The sequence below is a fragment of the Rhinoraja longicauda genome, chromosome 8, assembly GCF_053455715.1.
Source record: "Rhinoraja longicauda isolate Sanriku21f chromosome 8, sRhiLon1.1, whole genome shotgun sequence".
NCBI classification, from domain to species: Eukaryota; Metazoa; Chordata; class Chondrichthyes; order Rajiformes; family Arhynchobatidae; genus Rhinoraja; species Rhinoraja longicauda.
In genome coordinates this window covers 51,352,863-51,377,230 of record NC_135960.1, presented here as the reverse complement: position 1 = coordinate 51,377,230, position 24,368 = coordinate 51,352,863, and the positions used below count along the sequence as shown (strand labels likewise).

The 24,368-nt window shown below is 45.8% G+C and overlaps 1 protein-coding gene across 4 annotated transcripts in view; it reads right to left on the bottom strand.

The window, feature by feature from the left end:
- Positions 1 to 24,368, bottom strand: part of metap1d (methionyl aminopeptidase type 1D (mitochondrial)) — a 129,030-nt gene that overhangs the window by 17,279 nt on the left and 87,383 nt on the right. The window contains exons 7-8 of one of the 4 annotated variants that reach the window (XM_078403951.1): positions 2,877 to 2,974; positions 430 to 688 (exon numbers count right to left, since the gene is read on the bottom strand). In XM_078403951.1, coding sequence (XP_078260077.1) covers positions 669 to 688; positions 2,877 to 2,974 — 118 coding nt within the window. In that variant the 3' untranslated portion in view covers positions 430 to 668. Of the gene's footprint in view, positions 1 to 429; positions 689 to 1,919; positions 2,252 to 2,588; positions 2,678 to 2,876; positions 2,975 to 24,368 lie in introns of those variants that run through there. The other 3 variants (XM_078403949.1, XM_078403950.1, XM_078403947.1) reach the window with 3 other exon arrangements.

Below are 24,368 nucleotides of genomic sequence, written 5' to 3'. Positions count from 1 at the left end.
GACTGGAGGAGACTCACTGTGATGGATGTTTCTTTTTTTGTGCGTTGGGTGGGGTTGTGTAATTTGTTTGTTTTATTGCTTTTATTATTGGACTGTGGGTGACTAAATTTCATCCAAAAGGATGACAAATAAAGATATCTTGAATCTTGAATCTTAAAAGAGGTAAATCTGGGAATTACTGTATGTAATTACCATATGAAAATTAATGATATTATACCATCACTAACAAAACATGTATTCACAGTACAGACAACATGATATACTAGTGCCAATTTGCAATTTAGTAGTTTAATATTACAATAAAATCAAAATAAACATTTTCAAATCAGAACAGACATCGCCATTAACTTCTACAGCAATCAGAAAGTAGATCTGTTAACATGTTCAAGTTCTTTGAATTATTTAAAATGATTTCAACAGCTTGAGGTAACAAAACAGGAAAGAATTCTGCAAGTTTTGCCAGCTAGATCATTGAAATTGTCTGATTAACATTCACTGCTGATCATTAAAAAAATCACATGTTGGTATATTTAGCTAAAGGTGTGATTTATGTCCAAGCAGCCAGGTTGAAGTTATAACTGGCCTTGGTTAGACTGAATCTATTCTCTTGATCAAGGTCAACTGCCACATTATTGGAACACATTCAACTCTAGTTGGTCCAGAGGAGATCATAAGGGTGATTCTTGATCTAAAAATACATTTCATTAATTATTTTCTTAAATATATCTTACACAGCATAACCTAAAAATTGCCAAAACTCCACAATTTTTTGAAACAACATAAATGAATTTCATCTGCCTTCAGAGCACAGATATGCTGTTTTACTAAGTAACATTTTTTAGCATGAATTACTGTTGTTTGCTTTCTCGGGGTCAGCATATTTAGTTTTATAGATATAGAGCGGAAACAGTCCACTATGACCGTGCCGACCAGCGATCCTCACACACTAACACTATTTTACACACACTAGGAACGATTTACAATTTTATTGAAGCCGATTAGCCTACGTCTTTGGAGTGCGGGAGGAAGCCGGAGCACCCGGAGAAAACCCACGCTGGTCATGGGGGGAACGTACATACTCCGTACAGACAGCACCAGTAGTCAGGATTGAACCCAGATCTCTGGCGCTGTAAGGCAGCAACTCTACCACTGCACCACCATGCCGCCCACTGCACATTATAATATGCATCAAAAGATTTAATCACAAAATCATTCTTCAACAATTATGAAAACTATACTTTGTTAAGATTTTGTTATACCATATCTTTTGGGCATGAATTGTGTTTAATCAGTAACTTGACAGGTAGGCACTCTTGAACACTCTAAGATGAAAGGTTGTGCAGTTGGCAAATGTCCAACCTGTCCACAAGCTGCCAAGAGAGTGACTGGCAATTTTCTGATGAATGTAAAGTTTGAGCCAAGCTAAGAGGCTTGATTTTCTCACTAGAATTTTTCATTGAGAAAATGAATTATTTAACCACAGTCATCAAAAACAATAATTTGAGCAGGCAACCGGTTTCCTTATTCACTTTATAATATATTAAAACTTAATAATCATCATAATAATGAACAATTTCTAAAAACAAACCAGAATTCATGTCACCCATTTTTCTTGCATTTTAATTAGCAATTTTGCCTCTCTTTGGAAATCTATTGACTTCCCTACCGCTCCCCATTTAGGATCCTTTGTATAACCTAGCACTTTGATTAAACTTGGGCTAGTTTTGGCCTGGATGGCGTCTTCTTATATGGCTCCATTCAAGTTTTGTTTGAGAATAGATTGCTTTTGTACTTTGGGACATTCTATCATGCTAAACACTTTAAATAATTGCAAATTGTCATTTAAAATGTATTATTTTAATTTTCAAGGATTTTTTCACATAGGTACAACTGTAACCTTAAATCCACGCCTTTCCCTGTCTCTCACTTTATCATTTCAGTTGGCCAAACTTGTTTCTGCTGCATTCCTGAGATTAAAATTTTTAATTTGGGTTTTGATGCACTCTGTGTTCATGAATGCCTGAGAGATTAGCACTCTTGAATGTTGCTCTTTTGTCCTTCGCAGCACTTGCAATGGCAGTCAAAATGTTTTTCTTGATCCTCTTCTGTGTCTGTTCACACACGCTGTCGGAAGCTTAGCGCACTTTCATGCTGTTATTTCACCCTGGTTTATGCCTGCATGTGTGCTAAGTTTGCCAAACAGAAAAACCTACCCACAAAAGAACGTGCATTGGAAATTTGAAATGCAAATCTACGGAAATTAAGTGATGAGGAAAATAAAGAGGGAAATTAAATTCAAAAGGGAAAAGAACCAAAAAGGCACAGAAGAATAAATAAAAAAGAATAAAATATACACAACTGCTTAGAGAACTCTAGACTCTCACCATTTACAACTAAAAGCAGATCTAGATAGCTTTGATACAATCATTGGGTGTATTATCACTTAGCTCTATGTATTGAATGTTGGCTTTTTAGTTTAGCATGCATTTAGTCCTGCGTTGCAGCATCACCATGTTTAGGTATGGCGGGTGATGCTCCCGGCATACCCTTCTGCACTCAATAAAGCAGGGGAGTGGGAGCTGCTTTGCGTCCTCGTTGTCCACCCTGGGTAGTTCTACGGAACTGGCAACATTTGCAGCAAAACATCAACTATGGTACTCTGAAGCACCAATTGCCACTTTTGATTGTTGTAGTTGACATATGAAAAAAAGAAGAAGAAAGCAGGATTTGTCTCCTTGGTCTTAGGGATTTGAGGAACCACTAAGTTGCAGATTGCGCTGACGATTCATAATAAAAATAAACGTTTTGGTTAAAGAACTCTTCCAAGAATTTAGGTACATGTTATTAGAATATAGTAATCAAAGTAAAAAACTTACCATGATGCCAAATTTCAGGATGTCCATGAAAATATGAGCCTATCCCATGGCCAATGAAATAAGGGCAAACTTGCAACCCGCTGGAATGTGCTATCTTGCTATAAATAATAACAAAAAAAGAAATCAATTTTTATGGATTAGTATAGAAATCAGGAAGAGAATACAACAAAACAATTTCTGTCAATTATATTTTCTCTCTTTTCGCTACATCTCAAGAAAAGAAACCAATCTGTCACCAGGAGTAGATCCTGATTTATTCTTTCTTTTGGTAGGAGAAGGATCTCATGTAATTCCAGTTTTATTTGAAGATGCGGATTTTGTAATTCACCAACAATTGAATGCCAACAAGTATCCGGCATATTTATTTTCTATAAAATCCAGTGGCATCATTACTGACAAAAGTAGATCAAACCTACCCGATGAATATCTGAGATACATAAAGATGCATTTGTTGCTCAGCATTGACTCTCTTTTACCTCTCCGTCTGACATATAGATACATGGATATCAAATCCAGTACCTTAAATAGAGCATTCCTGACTCTATTTAGGTCATGAATGTTCTGTCTTAGAGTTTATGAGAACAAGCTGGTGTTCCAGTGGAAATGTAATTCTGGGCTGCAATGATCTTTTGAAAATCTTCTGCATTATAGAGCTTTCAACATCATTCATGACTACTTGAATAAAGAAGCAGCCCCTCATGTTTGCATAAAACAGGTCTGGATTACAGCCAAAAACATTAATGTCCTCTACCCTGGAAACCACAATTGAGGTCAAGAAAGACTTTAATCCAATCTGGAAAAAAATCCTGTGATTCCACACCAGGTTTGGAAGGTCACAATCTTTGGATTGGTGAGATTGGCAAGAGGTAGGCAAGGTTAATTACAATGGAGTTCTCTTCCTGACAAAATGTTTGGAATATAGTTGTCATGACCAATACCATATTCGCAAGAGAGATACATAGCAAACTTCATGGCACCACCCATGATCCAAACGCTGGCACCTGTTAGATTACATCATTGCTTGAGCAAGCTACTGTGAGGAAGCCCACAGATACATCAAGAACAAAATCCATGATCTAAAATGACTGAAGGAATACAGGAGATCCTGAAACTTGCTGATTACCATGGCGTGTGGATTCTTCGGCATCATCACAGCCGTCAAAGTTCCGAACTGAGAATGCAGATTAGAAGCAGGCAGCAAATAATGGAAACATCACTTAAATGAACACCTCACCATGGCTATGTTCTTTGCACGTGTCTTTGATTCTACTCAGAGCAAAATACCCTTGTCCAGCCTCACTGCCAGTACAACAGGTTGAAACAGGGTGCACATCAATGGAAAAGCAATGGAACTATGAAAGCAGAATGCTTCCTGCTGAAGTTCTAAAAACTGGTGGTGAGGAATTTCAATTACAAACTTACAGCTTCAAGTCTCACATCTGGGAACGCCAACGGATATCTTCAAGAAAGGAGACAAATCCGATTACAGTAACCACAGATAGGCTTCTTTGTCATATGCCAGAAACAACATCATCGCAAGTGTAGTCTCATTCGCCAAAATTTGCAAACTGAATCACAGCATGAATTTTGTTTGTCCAGTAGTTAAATCGACAAGAAATTCACTGAGCAACAACTCCAAGTAATACAGGGAACACCATTAACCATTACACATGTTGTTTCATGATCTCACATAATCATTTGATTCTTTCAATCAAAAGAGTAGACCAGCCTCCTCAAATCTGGCTGCCCTCATAAATTTGTTGATCCTACATCTGTTGCATGATGGCAGGCAAGCAAGCTGTAATCCTAACCGGTGGCTCCACAACAGTTCCAAACTCATTGTAGATTGGTGTCAAGTAAGGTTGCATCACCACTCCAATACTTTTCTCAATTTTTTTCATTGTAATGCTGCAACCATTCTCCACCACGCTTCCTGCCAGAGAGAGTGTATCAACAGGATAAATGAGAAACTGTTCAACCTATGCCTCCTTTGCTCCAGAACTGACCCTTTCAACCTTAGTCATAATTCAAAAAAGTTCCCCAAGTGCCTTTGAAAAATCCTGTTGCTTCCTACCTTGGAGCACTGTCAAAGTAAATATGGCCACAATTCTGGAACCAAAAACAAACTGTTAGCAGAACTCAGTCGGACAGGCAGAAAAATGTGGAGGGAAATAGAGCCAATGAATGATACAGTGTGGAAACAGGCCCTTCGGCCCAACTTGCCCACACCGGCCAACAATGTCCCAGCTACACTCGTCCCACTTGCCTGCACTTGGTCCATATCCCTCCAAATCTGTCTTATCCATGTACCTGTCTAACTGTCTCTTAAACAATGGGATAGTCCCAGCCTCCACTACTTCCTCTGGCAGCTTGTTCCATACACCCACCACACTTTGTGTGAAAAAGTTACCCCTAGGATTCCTATTAAATCTTTTCCCCTTCACCTTGAACCTATGTCCTCTGGTCAATTCCCCTACTCTGGGCAAGAGACTCTATGCATCTACCCGATCTATTCCTCTCATGATTTTGTACATCTCTATAAGGTCCCCCCTCATCGTCCTGCGCTCCATGGCATAGAGACCTAGCCTACTCAACCACTCTCTATAGGTCACACCCTCTAGTCCTGGCAACATCCTCGAAAATCTTTTCTGAACCCTTTCAAGCTTGACAATATCTTTCCTATAACATGGTGCCCAGCACTGAACACAATATTCTAAATGCGGTCTCAACAACATCTTATATAACTGCAACATGACCTCCCAACTTCTATACTCAATACTCTGACTGAAAAAGGCCAAAATGCCAAAGCCTTTTTGACCACCTTATCTATCTGCGACTCGACCTTCAAGGAAACATACACCTGCACTCCTAGATCCTAGATCCTTCTGCTCTACAACACTACCCAGAGGTATACCATTTACTGTGTAGGTCCTGCCCTTGTTCGACATCCCAAAATGCAACACCTCACGCTTCTCAAATTCCATCAACCATTCCTCCGCCCACCTGGCCAATCGATCCAGATCCTGCTGTAATATACCACAACCACTATCTGCAAAACCACTCACTTTTGTATCATCAGGAAACCTGCTAATCTTGCCCTGTATGTTCTCATCCAAATCATTGATGTAGATGACAAACAGTAACGGGTCCCAGCTCCAAACCCTGAGGAACACCACTAGTGACAGGCCTCCAATCCGAGAAGCAACCTTCCACCATCACCCTCTGCTTCCTTCTATGGAGCCAATTTGCTATCCATTCAGCTATCTCTCCTTTGATCCCATGCAATCTAACCTTCCAGAGCAGCCCACCATGCTCCTTGTCAAATGCCTTACTGAAATCCATGTACACAACATCTACAGCTCTGCCCTCATCGACCTTTTTGGTCACGTCTTCAAAAAAATCAATCAGATTTGTGAGACATGACCTCCCATGTACAAAACCATGCTGACTATCCCTTATCAGACCTTGCCCATCCAAATGCCTGTATAACTTATCCCTCAGAATACTCTCTAGTAACTTTCCAACCATAGATGTTAAGCTCACCAGTTTGCCAATAGTTCCCAGCAATTTCCCTGCAGCCCTTCTTGAAAAGAGGCACAACATTTGCCACCCTCCAGTCTCCTGTATTTAAGGAAGACTCGTAAATTGGACATCATTTTGGATAAGGACCATCCTTCAGACCCAAAATGTTATCTATCCACTTTCCTCCACATTCTCAGTCTGAACCACCAAATTCCTCCAGCAGTTTGTATTTTGCTCAAGATTCTAGCACATACATCTTTTATATTACCAATTTTAGAAGATGGCTGTGCACTGCTTCTCAGGGGAAAGTAGGAACAGGTATTAAATAGTATAAGAAGATAACTGCAGATGCTGGTACAAATCGAAGGTTTTTATTCACAAAATGCTGGAGTAACTCAGCAGGTCAGGCAGCATCTCGGGAGAGAAGGAATGGGTGACGTTTCGGGTCGAGACCCTTCTTCAGACTGATGTCAGAGGGGCGGGACAAAGGAAGGATATAGGTGGAGACAGGAAGATAGAGGGAGATCTGGGAAGGAGGAGGGGACGGGAGGGACAGAGGAACTATCTAAAGTTGGAGAAGTCGATGTTCATACCACTGGGCTGCAAACTGCCCAGGCGAAATATGAGGTGCTGTTCCTCCAATTTCCGGTGGGCCTCACTATGGCACTGGAGGAGGCCCATGACAGAAAGGTCAGACTGGAAATGGGAGGGGGAGTTTAAGTGCTCGGCCACCGGGAGATCAGTTTGATTCGAGCGCAGGTGTTCAGCGAAGCGATCGCCGATGTAAATAAGTTGACATCTAGAGCAGCGGATGCAATAGATGAGGTTGGCGGAGGTGCAGGTGAATCTTTGTCTCACCTGGAAAGACTGTTTGGGTCCTTGGAATGTAGTTGAGGGGGGAGGTAAAGGGACAGGTGTTGCATCTCGTGCGGTTGCAGGGGAAAGTGCCCGGGGTTGGGGTGGTTTGGGTAGGAAGGGACGAGTGGACCAGGGAGTTACGGAGGGAACGGTCTCTGCGGAAAGCAGAGAGGGGAAGGGATGGGAAGATATGACCAGTGGTGGGGTCCCGTTGTAGGTGACGGAAATGTTGGTGGATGATTCGTTGGATCCGCTGGCTGGTGGGGTGGAAGGTGAGAACGAGGGGGATTCTGTCCTTGTTGCGAGTGGGGGGAGGGGGAGCAAGAGCAGAGCTACGGGATGTAGAAGAGACCCTAGTGAGAGCCTCATCTATAATGGAGGAGGGGAAGCCCCGTTTCCTGAAGAACGAGGACATCTCTGAAGCCCTAGTGTGAAACACCTCATCTCGGGCGCAGATGCGGCATAGACGGAGGAATTGGGAGTAGGGGAAAGACTTTTTGCAGGGGACCGGGTGGGAAGAAGTGTAGTCCAGATAGCTGTGCGAGTCTATTGCATCCGCTGCTCTAGATGTCAACTTATTTACATCGGCGAAACCAAGCGCAGGCTCGGCGATCGCTTCGCTGAACACCTGCGCTCGGTCCGCATTTTTTATTTTATTTTTTTAATATCAAAAAATACTTTATTCAAGTAATAAATATCATTTACAAAACATCTTTTTTAAACAAACCCATCCGACATTTCCGGAGGTTACACATTCAATACAGGCATTTACTTCCAAATTTACATACATTTACAGACATTTACCCAGTATCTCTTATTTGGAGGGACGTCTCTCTCCACCACACCCTGCCCCCCATGTCCAGCAGCGGAAGGACCCTAGACTGTGGTCCTCCCCCACAGGGCCTTGGCATTGGCTGCACCAAGCTTCAGTGCGTCCCTCAGCACGTACTCCTGCAGTCTGCAGTGGGCCAGTCGGCAACATTCCTTGACGGACATCTCGCTCTGCCGGGAGGCCAACAAAGCTCGGGCAGACTAAAGAGCGTCTTTCACCGAGTTGATGACCTTCCAGCAGCACGCGATGTCAGTCTCGGAATGCGACCCTGGGAACAGTCCGTAGATCACAGAGTCCTCTGTGACGGAGCTGCTCGGAATGAATCGTGACAGGGACCCCTGCAGACCTCTCCAGACTCTCTTGGCAAATCCACACTCTGTGAAGAGGTGGGCCACCGTCTCCTCTCCGTAGCAGCCGTCCCGGAGGCAGCGTGCGCTGGTAGTGAGGTTCCGGCGGTGCAGGAAGGATCTGACTGAGAGGGCTCCCCTCACCGCCAGCCAAGCCAGGTCTTGGTGCTTGTTGGTTAGTTCTGGCGATGAGGCATTTTGCCAGACAAGCTGGGCAGTCTGCTCTGGGAACCACGCCACAGGATCCATGGAGTCATTCCCCTGCAGTGCCTGCAGGACGTTCCGTGCTGACCACTGCCCGATGGACTTGTGGTCAAAGGAGTTGGTCCGGAAGAACCTTTCCACAAACGACAGATGGTTCGGCAATGTCCAGCTGACTGGCAAATTGCGTGGCATCTGCGCCAGGCCCATCCTTCGCAACACCGGGGACAGGTAGAACCTCAGCAGGTAGTGGCATTTGGTGCCCACGTGCCTTGGCTCTATGCTCCACCTGATGCTGCCACACACGAAGGTGGCCATTAGAATGAGGGCGACGTTGGGCACGCTTTTACCCCCGTTGTCTGCCGACTTGTGCATTGTGGCTCGTCGCACCCAGTCCATCGCCGACCCCCAGATGAAGCGGAAGACGGCCCGGGTGATCCCCTTGGCGTAGGAGGGAGGGACGGGCCACACTTGCACCAAGTACAGCAGCCCCGAGAGCACCTCACACCTGATGACCAGATTTTTCCCCGTGATGGAGAGGGAGCGCTGCTTCCACAGCTCCAGCTTCTTCCCCACCTTGGCTATCCGCTTCAGCCAATTTTTGTTACATGCCTCAGCCTTCCCGAACCAGATCCCCAGCACCTTCAGGAAGTCAGGCTTGATGGTGAAGGGGATGGAAGATCGGTCGGGCCAGTTGCCAAAGAGCATGGCCTTGCTCTTCCTGCGGTTTACCCTGGCCCCCGTGGCCAACTGAAACTGGTCGCAGACGCTGATCAGTCTGCGGACCGACCCTGGATCCGAGCAGAAGACGGCGACATCGTCCATGTACAGGGAGGCCTTGACCTGAGTGCCCCCACTGCCTGGCAATGTCACTCCTCTTATGCTCGCATCCTTCCTGATGGATTCAGCAAAGGGTTCAATGCAACAGACGAACAAGACAGGGGAGAGAGAGCAACCCTGCCTGACTCCAGACCTGACGGGGAAGCTGTCTGATTCCCACCCATTAATTTGAACTGCACTACAGATATCGGTGTAGAGCAGTTGTATCCACTTCCTGATTCCCTCCCCAAAGCCCATTTTGGAGAGCACGTCCCTCATGTACGTGTGCGATATCCTGTCGAAGGCCTTCTCCTGGTTCAAGCTGACCAGGCAGGCATCCACCCGTCTGTCCTGCACGTAGGCAATGGTATCTCTCAGCAGCACCAGGCTGTCTGAGATTTTCCTGCCAGGTACAGCACAGGTTTGGTCCGGGTGGATCACCTGTCCCAGAGCAGACTTGACCCGGTTGGCGATGGCCTTAGACAGGATCTTGTAGTCTACATTTAACAATGTGATGGGTCTCCAATTCCTTATGTCATTCATCTCCCCCTTCTGCTTGTAGATGCTGCCCTTCCTCATAGAGTCTGACATGCTGCCGGCTAGAAGTATGTCGTTGTACACTTCCAGCAGGTCCGGGCCCACCCAGTCCCACAGAGCCGAGTACAACTCTGCCGGTAAGCCATCGCCTCCGGGAGTTTTACTCGAGTCAAAGGAACGGATGGAGCCAGTCAGCTCTTCCAGGGTCAGTGGTTGGTCCAGACTCTCCCGCTTGCTGTCGTCCAAGACTTCCGTGATGGAGGACAGGAAGTTCTGGGAGGCGGTGCTGTCTGTGGTCTTTTTATCGTACAGATCCTTATAAAAGGATCTGCAGATCTTGAGCATGTCTGTCTGCGAGGATATTACCGAGCCGTCCTCCTCCCTAAGGCTTTTGATCACAGAGCTCCCCCTGTGAACCTTATGGAAGAAGAAACGTGAGCACGTCTCATCCTGCTCAACATGGCGGACCCTAGACCGGAAGATGATCTTGGAGGATTCAGAGGTAAAGAGCCGAGCTTGCCGGCCCTTCAACTCTCTCAGTTCCTCCCTCACATCCACCCCTCTCCTCTGCAGAAGGAGCAGTTGCTGCAAATCTGTCTGGAGTTGACACAATTCCCTCTTACCCTGTCTTGCTCTCTGAACACCTTTGGAGACGAAGAACATCTTGATGTTCTCCTTTGTTGCCTCCCACCAGAGTGTCGGGGAGTCAAAGAGGGGCCCCACAGTTCTCCAACATGCGTAGTCCCTCTTTAGCTCCTCAACGTTCTCCGGGGTCAACAGCTCCACATTTAACTTCCACGTCCCTCTGCCCGCCTTCCGGTCCTCCTGTAGGTGACAGGTGGCCTGAAGGAGGCAGTGGTCAGAGAAGAACACCGGCGCGAGGTCGGTGTGTTTGACCGTGACGGCCCTCGATGTGAAGAGGAAGTCTATCCGGGACTGGGCTGAACCGTTCGGTCCTGATCAGGTGAACCGCGGCTGGGCCCCGCCTGCAGGGTCACTGAAGGCGTCGCGCAGCTTTGCATCTTTGACCGTCTCCACCAGGAGTTTGGAGGTGCCGTCCAGTCTGTGGTTGGCACTGCCGGATCGTCCAGCCGCATCAATGATGCAGTTGAAGTAACCGGCCAGTACGAGCGGTCTAGACGTGGCCAGCAGCGGTGGGAGCTGCTGGAGGACGGCCAACCGCTCGCTCTGCCTGGGTGAGGCATACACATTAATCAGCCGGAGCGGAGAACCACGGTACATAACATCCACCACCAGGAGACGCCCCCCCCCCACCACCTCCCTTACCTCAGTGATGGTGAAGCCCCCTCCCCGCAGCAAGATCCCCAGACCGGACGCACGACAATCATTGCCCCCCAACCATACCGACAATTCGTGGGGCCACCATCGCGACCACCTCCGATAGCAGCGAAGGTGTGGCAGCCCGCACTCTTGTAAAAAAGTCACATCCGCCTTTACCTTGGCCAGGTACTGCAAGGCGTTGACACATCGCGCAGTGCTCTTCACACTGCGCACGTTTAAGGATGCCAGTTTCAGCTCCATTGCCCTTTAGAGTTCCAGGCTGTCCTTCTCCTCCCGCATGAACATCGTCTGGCTGAGTTCCAGCACCTTTTCGTGGCACAGGTACTGGTACTGGGTGTTGACTTCCTCAGCACAGGGTGAGTTTTCTGGCATGGCCACTGCGATGCTCCCGGTCTCCTGGAGCTGGGGCCCATTTGCCACTGCACTGCTCCCGGTCTCCCGGAGCTGGGGCCCATTGGCCGTTGTGCCGCTCCCGGTCTCCCGGAGCTGGGGCCCATCGGCCACTGCAATGCTCCCGGTCTCCTGGAGCTGGGTACCATTGGCCGTTGTGCCGCTCACGGTCTCCCGGAGCTGGGGCCCCTTGGCCGCTGCACTGCTCCCAGCCTCCTGGGGCTGGGGCCCGTTGGCACTGCTCCCAGTCTCCTGGGGCTGGGGGGCAACAGACATGTTCTTCCTCTTACCTTCCTCCTCCCCCGTTTTCTTCCTCTGCCTCCGTTGTCGGTTTCTCCCGGTCGCCTCATCATCCGACGAGGAGAGTTTGCTGGCCTCGTCCTGGGAGAGGACTCTTTTTTGGGATTTGCTTGCCCCCTCCGGCTTTTTCTCTGTGCGCAGAGCCTTCAGGGTTTTCCTCGACTGTACCAACTTCCATTCCTCCTCTTCCTGTTCCCCCTCTTCCATCGACTCGCCCTCCTGGGAAGGGGGCTGTGGGGCTCTGTCGGGCGGTTGGGGGCTCGAGGTAGTCGCGCTGTCATCGCCCCTGCTCTCCTTTCCTATTTGGGCTTTTGCCGTGGTAGGAGGCGTCTCGACCACCCCTGGGGGTGCTGGCAGCGGCCCCTCTTATCGCCTGTGCGTAAGTGCTAGCTCTTTTAGGGCAGGCCCTGTAAAGGTGGCCTCCCTCCCCACACAGGTTGCAGCTCTTACTTTCTTTACAGTCCCTTGTCTCGTGGCCTTCTAACTTGCAGTTTCTGCAGACGACTGTCCTGCATTCTGCCGCCACGTGCCCAGGTTGTTGCATTTCCTGCACACCCTGGGCTGCCCCGCGTACGTCATGTAGCCCCGGTTCCCTCCGATGGCGAACACCGAGGGAGGGTGGATGACGAATCCCTTCCCGTCCACCCTCAGCTTCACCTTCACTTGCCTCTTGCTCGTCCAGATCCCGAACAAGTCCTTTATGTCCACACAGTTCCCTGCCCCTTCGACATAGCGAGCAAGGAAGGTGAGGACATCCATGACGGGCACATGTGGGTTGAACATGTGCACCGTGACCATCCGTTCCCTCTGGGTGGGGAGGGTGAAGAGCGGCTGCACCTTCAGGAGCGACAGCGGGGCTTCGTCCCCCTTCTCCCGGAAGTCCTGCAGCATCTTCTGCCATTCCGCCGGGTTCTGGAAGGTAACGTCAAAATATCCATTACCTGGGAAGTCCTGGAGGCAGAAGATGTCCCCGGCCTTGAATCCACAGGCCTCCAGCAGCACCTTCTTGATGAAGAGGTCCCTTGAGAAAGGGGTCCCCTCCCTGAGGTCCTTCACAGAAACTCGCAGGGTATTCCGGATACCCTGCACTCCCGCTCCACTTGCTGCTGCCATCCCACCTGGATAAGGGTGTTAGGTTGGTTACCCAACCAGCATGGATCCACCCCTAAACCAGACTCCTGTTCCTGACCTCCGCTCCTCGTCACTGATCCACGACTCAATACAGATACTGCTCTTATAAGAACATTTAGGGTTGTAGCTAATCCAACTCTACGCAATCCAACTCGTCAATGCTAAGAACAGATACTACAGATCAAACTGATCTCTCGGTGGCGGAGCACTTCAACTCCCCCTCCCCTTCCAAGTCTGACCTTTCTGTCATGGGCCTCCTCCAGTGCCATAATGAGGCCCACCGGAAATTGGAGGAACAACACCTCATATTTCGCCTGGGCAGTTTGCAGCCCAGTGGTATGAACATCGACTTCTCCAACTTTAGATAGTTCCTCTGCCTCTCCCGTCCCCTCCTCCTTCCCAGATCTCCCTCTATCTTCCTGTCTCCACCTATATCCTTCCTTTGTCCCGCCCCCCTGACATCAGTCTGAAGAAGGGTCTCGACCCGAAACGTCACCCATTCCTTCTCTCCCGAGATGCTGCCTGACCTGCTGAGTTACTCCAGCATTTTGTGAATAAAAACAGGTATTAAATGATGGCCTTGCCAACAATAGCTATATCATACAAATGAATAAAAATGGTGAAACACGGAATTATTTAAATTGCCCAATCCAGAACATTGTTTTTCAAGACATCGCTCGGAACTGATGTAATCTGTTATTCAACATAAGTAGCATTTCCGTATATTTACATGTACATAATAAAATACTAGAAAGGAACACTGAGAAATTTGATCACGGCGTGTTTTTTAAAAAAGTTTGACTTTACGCAGGAAATGGACTATATCGCAGACCTGAACCTCATCCTTCTGCGACTTGTCCTGCCTCTCCCAACAACGATTTCTTTCCTGGTATGGCTCACTTCCTATTGCAGAAAAGTGCAACAGCCTTTCAAAATTATCAAAGGCACTAAGCAGCAAACACCAACAAAATTTGCAATAGATTACCCACAATATTCATCTTGACAAACAATGATGTGAACAAGAATTTCTGTATGTTTGTATGTATAATTCAAGAGCCTTCCATGGATAATGTTACTAATTATGTTCATTTAAATTAATGTCCGTAAAACAAAATATAGATTAATGAATTAATTCCAATATCTGTTGCAGGAATGAAGGATCTCAGTGGAGCAAAACATCAGATAATCACCACATATTTAAACCTTTAGACTTTTTTTTTACATCTTTTCAAGGTCACACTCTTCAGCAATAAAAATAAATTAATGAATTGAATAATTTATTAATATTAAAACAAAAACAATTTTGCATTCAATATTCAATTATAATACTGAGCAAAGGATTTTGATTAAGTGTGCATTATTTGAAAACTGCTTCACATATGGAAGAGATAGCACAGGTTTTGAAAATGTTTTGAAAAAGATAGGGACAGTATCAGAAAAAAATCAGCAAACAGGAGAGATAGAGGATTGTTCTTGAAGTTGATGGGAGATTAAAGAGGCAGAATATTGTACTCTAAAAGGAATGAACTTGGAGTAAACAGATGCCCAGTGCCATGAAAGCAGCAGTGTGCCGAGAAAATCACTGTAAACACGGGGCTATGGTGCAGTTAGGCTGCATATGAAGGCCAACAGCTGAGTAAGTGTTCAGATAATCACGACTCTAGACATCAAGAAATGCATTAGCACTTTATGTTGCAGTTTGAAATAAAGGTAGAAAAGGCAAAGGCAGGTGATGAAGCTAGTTATTAGCTAAGCGGGAAAATAGTTATACATTGTCCTGATGCTTCAAGATGAAAGTGTGCATTTGGCTATTGAGAGGAAAGCATAGTAGTGCATGGGTTGATCATAGAAACATAGAAAATAGGTGCAGAAGGAGGCCATTCAGCCCTTCAAGCCAGCACTGCCATTCATTGTGATCATGGCTGATTGTCCCCTATCAATACCCCATGCCTGCCTTCTCCCCATATCCCTTGATTCCACTAGCCCCTAGAGCTCTATCTAACTCTCTCTTAAATCCATCCAGTGATTTGGCTTCCACTGCCCTCTGTGGCAGAGAATTCCACAAATTCACAACTCTCTGGGTGAAAAAGTTTTTTCTCACCTCAGTTTTAAATGGCCTCCCCTTTATTCTAAGACTGTGGCCCCTGGTTCTGGACTTGCCCAAAATTGGGAACATTTTTCCTGCATCTAGCTTGTCCAGTCCTTTTATAATTTTATATGTTTCTATAAGATCCCCTCTCGTCCTTCTAAACTCCAGTGAATATAAGCCTAGTCTTTTCAATCTTTCCTCATATGTCAGTTCCGCCATCCCAGGGATCAATCTCGTGAACCTACGCTGCACTGCCTCAATTACAAGGATGTCCTTCCTCAAATCACGAGACCAAAACTGTACACAATACTCCAGATGTGGTCTTACCAGGGCCCTATACAACTGCAGAAGAACCTCTTTACTCCTATACTGAAATCCTCTTGTTATGAAGGCCAACATTCCATTAGCTTTCTTCACTGCCTGCTGTACCTGCACGCCAACTTTCAGTGACTGGTGTACAAGGACACCCAAATCTCGCTGCTCCTCCCCCTTACCTAACCTAACTCCATTGAGATAATAATCTGCCTCCTTGTTTCCGCCGCCAAAGTGGATAACCGCACATTTATCTATATTATACTGCATCTGCCACGCATCTGCCTACTCACTCAACCTGTCCAGGTCATTCTGCAACCTCCTAACATCCTCTTCAAAGTTTACACTGCCACCCAGCTTTGTGTCATCCGCAAACTTGCTAGTGTTGCTTCTAATTCCCTCTTCCAAATCATTATATATGGTAAACAGTTGTGGCCCCAACACCGAGCCTTGCGGCACTCCACTCACCACTGCCTGCCATCCTGAAAAGGACCCGTTTACTCCTACTTCCTGTCTGCCAACCAATTTTCTATCCATGTTAACATCCTGCCCTCAATACCATGTGCTCTAATTTTGGTCACCAATCTCCCGTGCGGGACCTTATCAAAGGCTTTCTGGAAATCTAGATACACTACATCCACTGACTCCCCTTCATCCATTTTACTTGTCACGTCCTCAAAAAATTCCAGAAGATTAGTCAAACATGATTTCCCTTTCATAAATCCCTGCTGACTTGGACATCCTTTTACTGCTATCCAAATGCACCGTTATTACCTCTTTAATAATTGACTCCAGCATCTTTCCCACCACCGAAGTCTGGCTAACTGGTCTGTAAGTCCCCTTTTTCTCTCCCGCTCCTTTCTTGAAAAGTGGGATAACATTAGCTATCCTCCATTCCCAGGAACTGATCCTGAATCTATTGAACATTGGAAAATGATCACCAATGCATCCACTATTTCTAGAGCCACCTCCCCGAGGACCCTGGGATGCAGACCATCAGACCCAGGGGATTTATCATCCTTCAGTCCCATTAGTCCACCCAATACTATTTCTCGCCTAATGAAAATTTCTTTCAGTTCCTCTACCCCCCCCTAGATCCAGTCCTCCAGTACATCTGGGAGATTGTTTGTGTCTTCCTTAGTGAAGACAGATCCGAAGTACCTGTTCAACTCTTCTGCCATTTCCTTGTTACCCATAATAATCTCACCTGTGTCTGCCTTCAAGGGACCCACATTTGACTTTGCTATTCTTTTTCTCTTAACATATCTAAAGAAGCTTTTACTGTCCTTCTTTATATTCTTGGCCAGCTTCTCCTCTTACTTCATATTTTCAGCCCATATTGCTCGTTTTGTTACCTTCTGTTGTCCTATGAAAGTTTCCCAATCCTCTGGCTTCTGGCTATTCTTTGCTGTGTTATACATCTTTTCTTTTAGTTTCCCTTGTCAGCCACGGTTGCCTCCTCCTCCCCTTAGAATCGTTCTTCATTTTTGGAATGAAATGATACTGCGTCTACCGGATTATGCTCAGAAATTCCTGCCATTGCTGTTCCACCGTCAATCCTGCTAGGATCCCTTTCTAGTCTACCTTGGCCAGCTCCTCTCTCATGCCTTCATAGTCCCCTTTGTTCAACTGCAACACTGACACTTCCGATTTCACCGTCTCCTTCCCTTTTGTACAGTGGAGGCCAGTTCACTGGATGTTTTCAAAAAAGAGTTAGATTTAGCTCTTAGGGCTAAAGGAATCAAGGGATATGGAGAAAAAGCAGGAATGGAGTACTGATTAATTACAAATTGCAGATTAAAACTAATCATATTATGATCACTGCCTCCAAGCGGTTCCATTACCTCGAGTTCTCTTTATCAAATCTGGTTCATTGGACAACACTAAATCCAGAATTGCCTTTTCTCTGGTAGGCTCCATTACAAGCTGCTCTAAGAATCCATCTCGGAGGCACTCTACAAACTCTCTTTCTTGGGGTCCAGAACCAACCTGATTTTCCCAGTCTACCTGCATATTGAAATCGCCCATCACCACAGTGGCATTACCTTTCTTACATGCCAGTTTTAATTCCTTCTGCATCTTACACCCTATATCCGGGCTACTATTTGGGGGTCTGTAGATAACACCAATTAGTGTCTTCTTGGCTTTACAATTCCTCAACTCAATCCACAGTGACTCTACCTCGTCAGTCCCTATGTCTTCCCTCGCAAGGGACTGAACTTCATCCCTCATCAGCAGAGCTACCCCACCGCCTCTGCCCACCTGCCTGTCCTATCTATAGGATGCATAACACTGAATATTAAGTTCCCAGGCCCGATCCTCCTGCAGCCACGTCTCTGTAATCCCCACAATGTCATATCTACCAACCTCTAACTGAGCCTCAAGCTCATCTACTTTACTTCTTATATTTCGCGCATTCATATACAGTACTTTTAATTCCTTACTCATCTCACCCTTCACATCGATCCCTATTACACTTGGCCATACTCTCATATCCCTTTGTGAGCTTTCTTTCCCGTTAATTCTGGGGTCATTAACTATCCCTTTACTCTCTTCTCTTTAACTCCATCCTTGACTATCCCATTTGACACCCCCCCCCCTTATTTAGTTTAAAACCACCTGTGTAGCAGTGGCAAACCTGCCCGCCAGAATGCTGGTCCCCCACGTGTTAAGGGGCAATCTCCGTCCTTTTTGTACAGTGGAGGCCAGTTCACTGGATGTTTTCAAAAAAGAATTAGATTTAGCTCTTAGGGCTAAAGGGATCAAGGGATATGGAGAAAAAGCAGGAATGGAGTACTGATTTTAGATGATCAGCCATGATCACATTGAATGGCAGAGCTGGCTCGAAGGGCCAAATGGCCGACTCCTGCACCTATTTTTCTGTTTCAATATGATCACGGCTAATCATTCAAAATCAGTACCCCATTCCTGCTTTTTCCCCATATCCCTTGATTCAGTTAGCCCTAAGAGCTATTTCTAACTCTCTCGTAAACATCCAGTGAATTCGCCTCCACTGCCCTCTGTGGCAAGAGAATTCCACAGATTCACAACTCTCTGGGTGAAAAATGTTTTTCCTCATCTCAGTCCTAAATGGCCTACCCCTTATTCTTAAACTGTGATCCTCACAATTTTTAAATTTGTGCAAACTTCAGCTAAAGAAAACCATTGTAACATTGTTGATTACAATTGATATCTGATATTTTCAATTTCCTGCATTTCTTTGTATGCTGCAAAATTTCCTTCCTTAAGTTTATACTTAATTTTTTAACAAGCTAATTCTTTGTGTTGATTACGATTAGACTTTATTAACAATTATTCCAAATATCCGGTTCTTCTCTGTGATTCAAGAATGTATGAATGAACTATTAATCCCAAATAATTAATTCAAACAAATTGTAAAAATATTGCACCTCGTAATTTCAAAATAGTTAGAATAGCTTGCTTTTGAAGTGTAGCCAGTGGTGTAATGTTGGATATGAAACAGCCTATTCATCCAAAACACACCATGTGATATTGATCAGATCACCTGGTTTTTAATGGTGTTTAAAGGATAAATATTGGCTAAAAATACCAGGTTAACTCTCTGTTCCTGCTTGAAATTATCACAGTTTTTTTTGATACCCAAGAGAGCAGATGGGAACTGTTTATTGTCTCATCCAAAATATGGCACTTCCATTAGTAAAGCACTCTCTCAATACAGCGGTGAAGTGTTAGCCTGGCTTTTTGTTTTCGAGACTCTGGAGTGGAGATTGAATCCATGACCTTCTGATTCAGAGGGCGAGAGAGCTACAAACTGGCCATGCTGATACCATTATTCCATTAAAAAATGCCATGTTTCTATACACATTTGAAAAAGGCTCTGTAAAAGAATTAATTGAACCATTGAGACAGGACACAACCTATGCACATTAACCTAGCTCTGCCCAGTCATGCAACAAGCCTGAAGAGGCGAAGAGAACAAAAGTAACATAATTAAACTAATTTAGGGAACTCTGGGAAGTTCCTCTCTGAAACCAAAAGCCAATCAAGCAGCTTCAGAAGATGCTGTGACCAACTCTTCAAACCTATGTTCTCATCCAGCTTTATTCTAGCTTTATTCTGAAGAGGTAAATTAAATCCATCACAATTATCCATTTTACTAACCTATTTCAAAGACTTTCATGGGACATGGATGGTGCTGGCAATGCTGGTATTTATTATCATCCCTAATTGCCCATAAACTGAGTCAACCATAGAATAAAAAATAGGTCATACGGTGAGGATTGCAGATTTCCTTCCTTGAATGTCATGACAGAACAATAATACAGCAGATTTTTTGTTTATTGACCGACTTTTGTTTATTTAAAAAAATCATGGTTATTTGAAATTTAATTCCCAAATGCAATGGTGGGACTTGATTTCTTATATCTGTATGCAAGGTCCAGAACTCTGACTCCAAGCCCTGTAAGAATATTATGATGTTCAGTAATGATTCTATGCAATTAAATATGCTCAGGCATCTTATCTAATTTAATTCATTTATCTTTTGACCTCACTAAGGCCTTTGACTCGGTATCAAGAGAACTCTTATGGGATGTCCTATCCACCTATGGATGTCCTGAAAAGTACATGCGAATCCTGAGACTCCTCCACATTGGCGTGCTTGCCACAGTCATGGCCAGCAACAGTAAGTGTGAGCTGTTTCAAGTCAGATCAGGAGTGAAACAGGGATGCGTGATTGCCCCAACACTTCACTATCTTCATTGCGACAACCATCCACATCATCAAGGACGACCTACCCCCAGAATCAAAATCATCTACAGAACAGATGGCAGACTTTTCAATCTTGCCCATCTCAAGTCCAGACTAAGACATCTACGAGATCTCTCATCGAGTTCCAATACGCAGATGACAACTGTGTTGCAGCTCTCTCAGAAAACCATTGGCAACAGATCCTGACTGCCTTCAACAGTGCATACACGAAACCTGGACGTACCATCAACTCCAAGAAGACTCAGGTTATCTACCAATCGTCACCAACTGAGACAAATCGGAAAGAACCGTCGATTCAACTTGGTGAATCAACCCTGGAAAATGTGGATCACTTTCCGTACCTTGGAAGTCACCTCTCCTCCAATGTTGACCTTGATGACGAGATCCAACATCGTCTTAAGTGTGCTGGAATAGCTTTTGGACGTCTTCGAACGAGAGTCTTTCAAAATCATGACATCCGAACAGACACCAAATTGTTAGTGTACAAAGCAGTGGTGACTCCAACACTCCTGTATGCATCAGAAACCTGGACAACATACCGACGACATCTGAAAACACTTGAAAAGTTCCATCAATGGTATCTTCGAAGCAGCTTAAATATCAGCTGGGAAGACAGAAGACAGCGTGCTGAATAAAGCAAAAACATCAAGCATCGAAGCCTTCGTCCTCAAGAACTAACTAAGATGGAGCGGTCATGTTGTTCGGATGGAAGACGAGCGTCTACCAAAGCAACCTTATACTCCCAGCTTAAAGAAGGCAAACGTAAAAGAGGTGGCCAAAGGAAGAGATTCAAAGACGCCTTAAAAACCAGCATGAAGAAATGTGAAATCGACATCGATAACTGGGAAACCAATGCTGAGGACAGGAAACTCTGGCGAACCATCATCCAAAAAGGAACAGCAACCTTTGAAGCCAACAGATGCGCAAAATTAGAAGAAAAGAGAAGTAAACAGATCCCAATCTGACATCTGGAATTACCTGCCCTGAATGCCGAAGAACTTTCAAAGCCAGGATTGGACTCAGAAGCCACCTGAGAGTTCATAAAAACAGCGGAACATAGACCATCATCCTCGACTCGAGGGATAGCCATGACGACGACCATTATCTGTTAGCTCACCTATCACTCTTGATTAGAAATATTACATGCCTCCAAAATGAATCAATTTTCTGCATCATTTTAAAATTCTCAATCAAATCACATTTTGAAGTTTATTAATGAAAAAGCCAACGATTTCCAAAGTCTAATCAGGCAAATAGGAGGCCTTATTGCAATTTATTCCAAAAGTGTAAAACTGTACCCAGAAATCCTGGTAATAAAGCCAGTTAGTCTTGAGGAAAATACTCCGTTTCTCAGCCCCAGTAACCTGGGTTCAATCCTGTCCTCTAGGTGCTGTCTGCTGGAAGTTCACACATTGTCTCTGTGACTATGTTTCCCAAAGATGCTCGGGTTTCCTCCTATATCTCAAAGACCTGCTAGTTGGTGTATTCATTGGCTCCTGTAAATTACCTTTAGTACAGGTGGGTGGTGGAAAAATTGGAGTGGAGTTGTTAGGCATGTAAAATTGAATTAATTTCAGGGAAAATCAGTGGAGTAATGGGATTGCTTTAAAAACCAGCAAAGACGTAATGAGCCATGTGGCCTTCTTCTATCTCAGAAGGAAACATGTAATCGAATGTGAAATGTTCAGAGGAGTGATAGTCACAAATACTCAAAATCAGGGAGGTAATAACAGAGGCACAAACCTCTGCATAAACATTGTCGAAAATCTAACTGTGTCAGAGGATTGTGTCAGAGGATTGGGTTAGTAGAGGAAGTAAAAGGTCAGTTGCTTATTGCCATTTGAAGGAAAAAATATCAAGAATACTACCTAAAATACAAGCTAACCAAACACCAGAAATAAAGAACATAATGAAAAACTGTCAGTTTGAATTTTTTAAATGAAAAGGTCAAATTTAATCAGCTTAACCAAATTCTTTGAAGGAGCAATATAAAGAGTGAACAACAGCAATGTTACTATGATAAACAAGGGAATCATAAAAAATGTCAGGATATGTACATAGCAGGAGCAAGGTAGCAAGATGGATAGTAGGCAGCCTCAAAACTGATGACATTATAAGATAAAAAGGATATTTTTCAGACATAAAAAGGGGAAAGTGGAATCCCCTTTGAAGTCTTTGCTGGGACCACAAGGATTTATTAAATACATAAATAACATCTTAGAAATTAGAAAGATGTTTGAAATTTGTATCAATTTTAGACACTAAGGTAGCAAACTGTCCATAATATCTATATACTAAAACTCTTGTTTGTTTGTTTGTTTGTTCCTGAACTACAGCCAAAACGGTACACGATAGCGTGGCAATTTTAGGCCCACCTTACTCACTGACATCCCTTTGGTGCTAATGGAAGAAGTTTCATTGAAATCGGTGCTATATTTTTAAAGTTATTCACATTTTAAAGTTTAAATCTATCTCCCAGGGAGGAATGGGAAGGGTGGAGGGAGGGGCGGAGGAGGGAGGATAAGGGGGGTTGAGGGGGATGGAGTGGAGGGGAGGGAGGGAGGGGGTGAGGGGGAGGGGAGGGGGAGGGGGAGGGGAGGGAGAAGATGGTGCTGCACCAATGCAGGAGAGGTTTGGGTCCAACAGGTCCACTTGGTCTATCTATCTATCTGTCTATCTATATCTATCTTTCATTTCTAATTTCATTTCATTTCAAACCAGATTTTCCAAAGTTGATCTAGTATATATATATATATATATAATATATCTTATAATATATAATATATATATATATGTGTGTATGTATATATATATATATATGTGTCTGAAAATGTGGACCCAGAGCCAAAACAGTAAACCATAGCGCCACAATTTTTGCGCCACCTTAATCACCACTCTCCTGCCGACTGATCAAAACAAATTGGTCGTATATTTTTTAAGTTAGAGAGATTTTAAAGTTTCAAAATTTCATTTCTAATTTAATTTCAGACCCAATTCTTCAAAGTCCTCTGCTTATGACATCACCATAGGGCACGCACGACCTCTCTCCTCACTCACCCAAACAAGATGGATGCCGTTAGCGAGGCCGCCTCTCTCCTCTCTCTCCCACACCAGGGAGACACTCCGCGCAGGAGGGAGATGGTCGGACTGATCGTCCACTCATCCTTCCGTTCCGTCTCTTCAACCCAAGGCGTCCTCGAGTCCCCGCTGCCGCCCGGGCCCAGCACACCGCACCGTCACCGCACACAAGCCACAGCGGGCTGCTTCTTCTCCTCCGGAGCTCCCTCCTCCTCCCTCCACGCACGGATAGTGGTAAGTGGCTTTCGCCGCCAACGGGTCCGCGGAGGGGAGTGGGCGTGGGGGCCGAGTGGGTGGAGGGGAGGGTGGGGGTAGGAGTGGAGAGGAGAGAGTGGGGAAGGAGGGGGTGGGGGGAGGAGAGAGTGGGAGTGAGGGGGAAAGGGGTGGTGGTGGGGAAAGGGGGGGGTGGGGGAGAGTGAGAGAGGGGGTGGGGGAGGAGAGAGTGAGGGGAAGGGGGTGGGGGAGGAGGGTGGGTGAAGGAGAGAGTGGTGGTGGGGGGAGAGTGGGGCTGGGGAGGAGGGAAGAGTGGGGATGGGGAGTGTGGGGGTGGGGAGGAGGAGGGGTGGGGGGAAGGGGGAAATTGGGGGTAGGGGTGGGGGGAAGAGAGAGTGGGGTGGGGGGAAGGGGGACAGTGGGGGTGGAGAAGAAGGAAGAGTGGGGGGAGGGGGTGGGGAGGAGAGAGTGGGGGAAAGGGGGGGTGGGGGGAAAGTGAGAGTGGGGGTGGGGTAGGAGGGGTCGTGGAGGGTGAGGGGAGGAGAGAGTGAGAGTGGGGGTGGGGAAAGAGTGGGGCTGGGGAGGCAGGCAGGGTGGGGAGGAGGGAATAGTGGGGGAAAGTGGGGGTGGGGAGGGAAGATTGGGGTGGGGGGAGAGTGGGGTGTGGGCAGGGAGAGTGGGGGAGGGGGGAATATGGGTGGGGAGGGGGGAATGGGGGTGGATGCAGGGCTGGCGGGAGTGGGGGCAGGGGAGGGGCAAGTGGGGGTCGGGGCAGGGGAGGGGCAAGTGGGGGTGGGGTAGAGGGGATG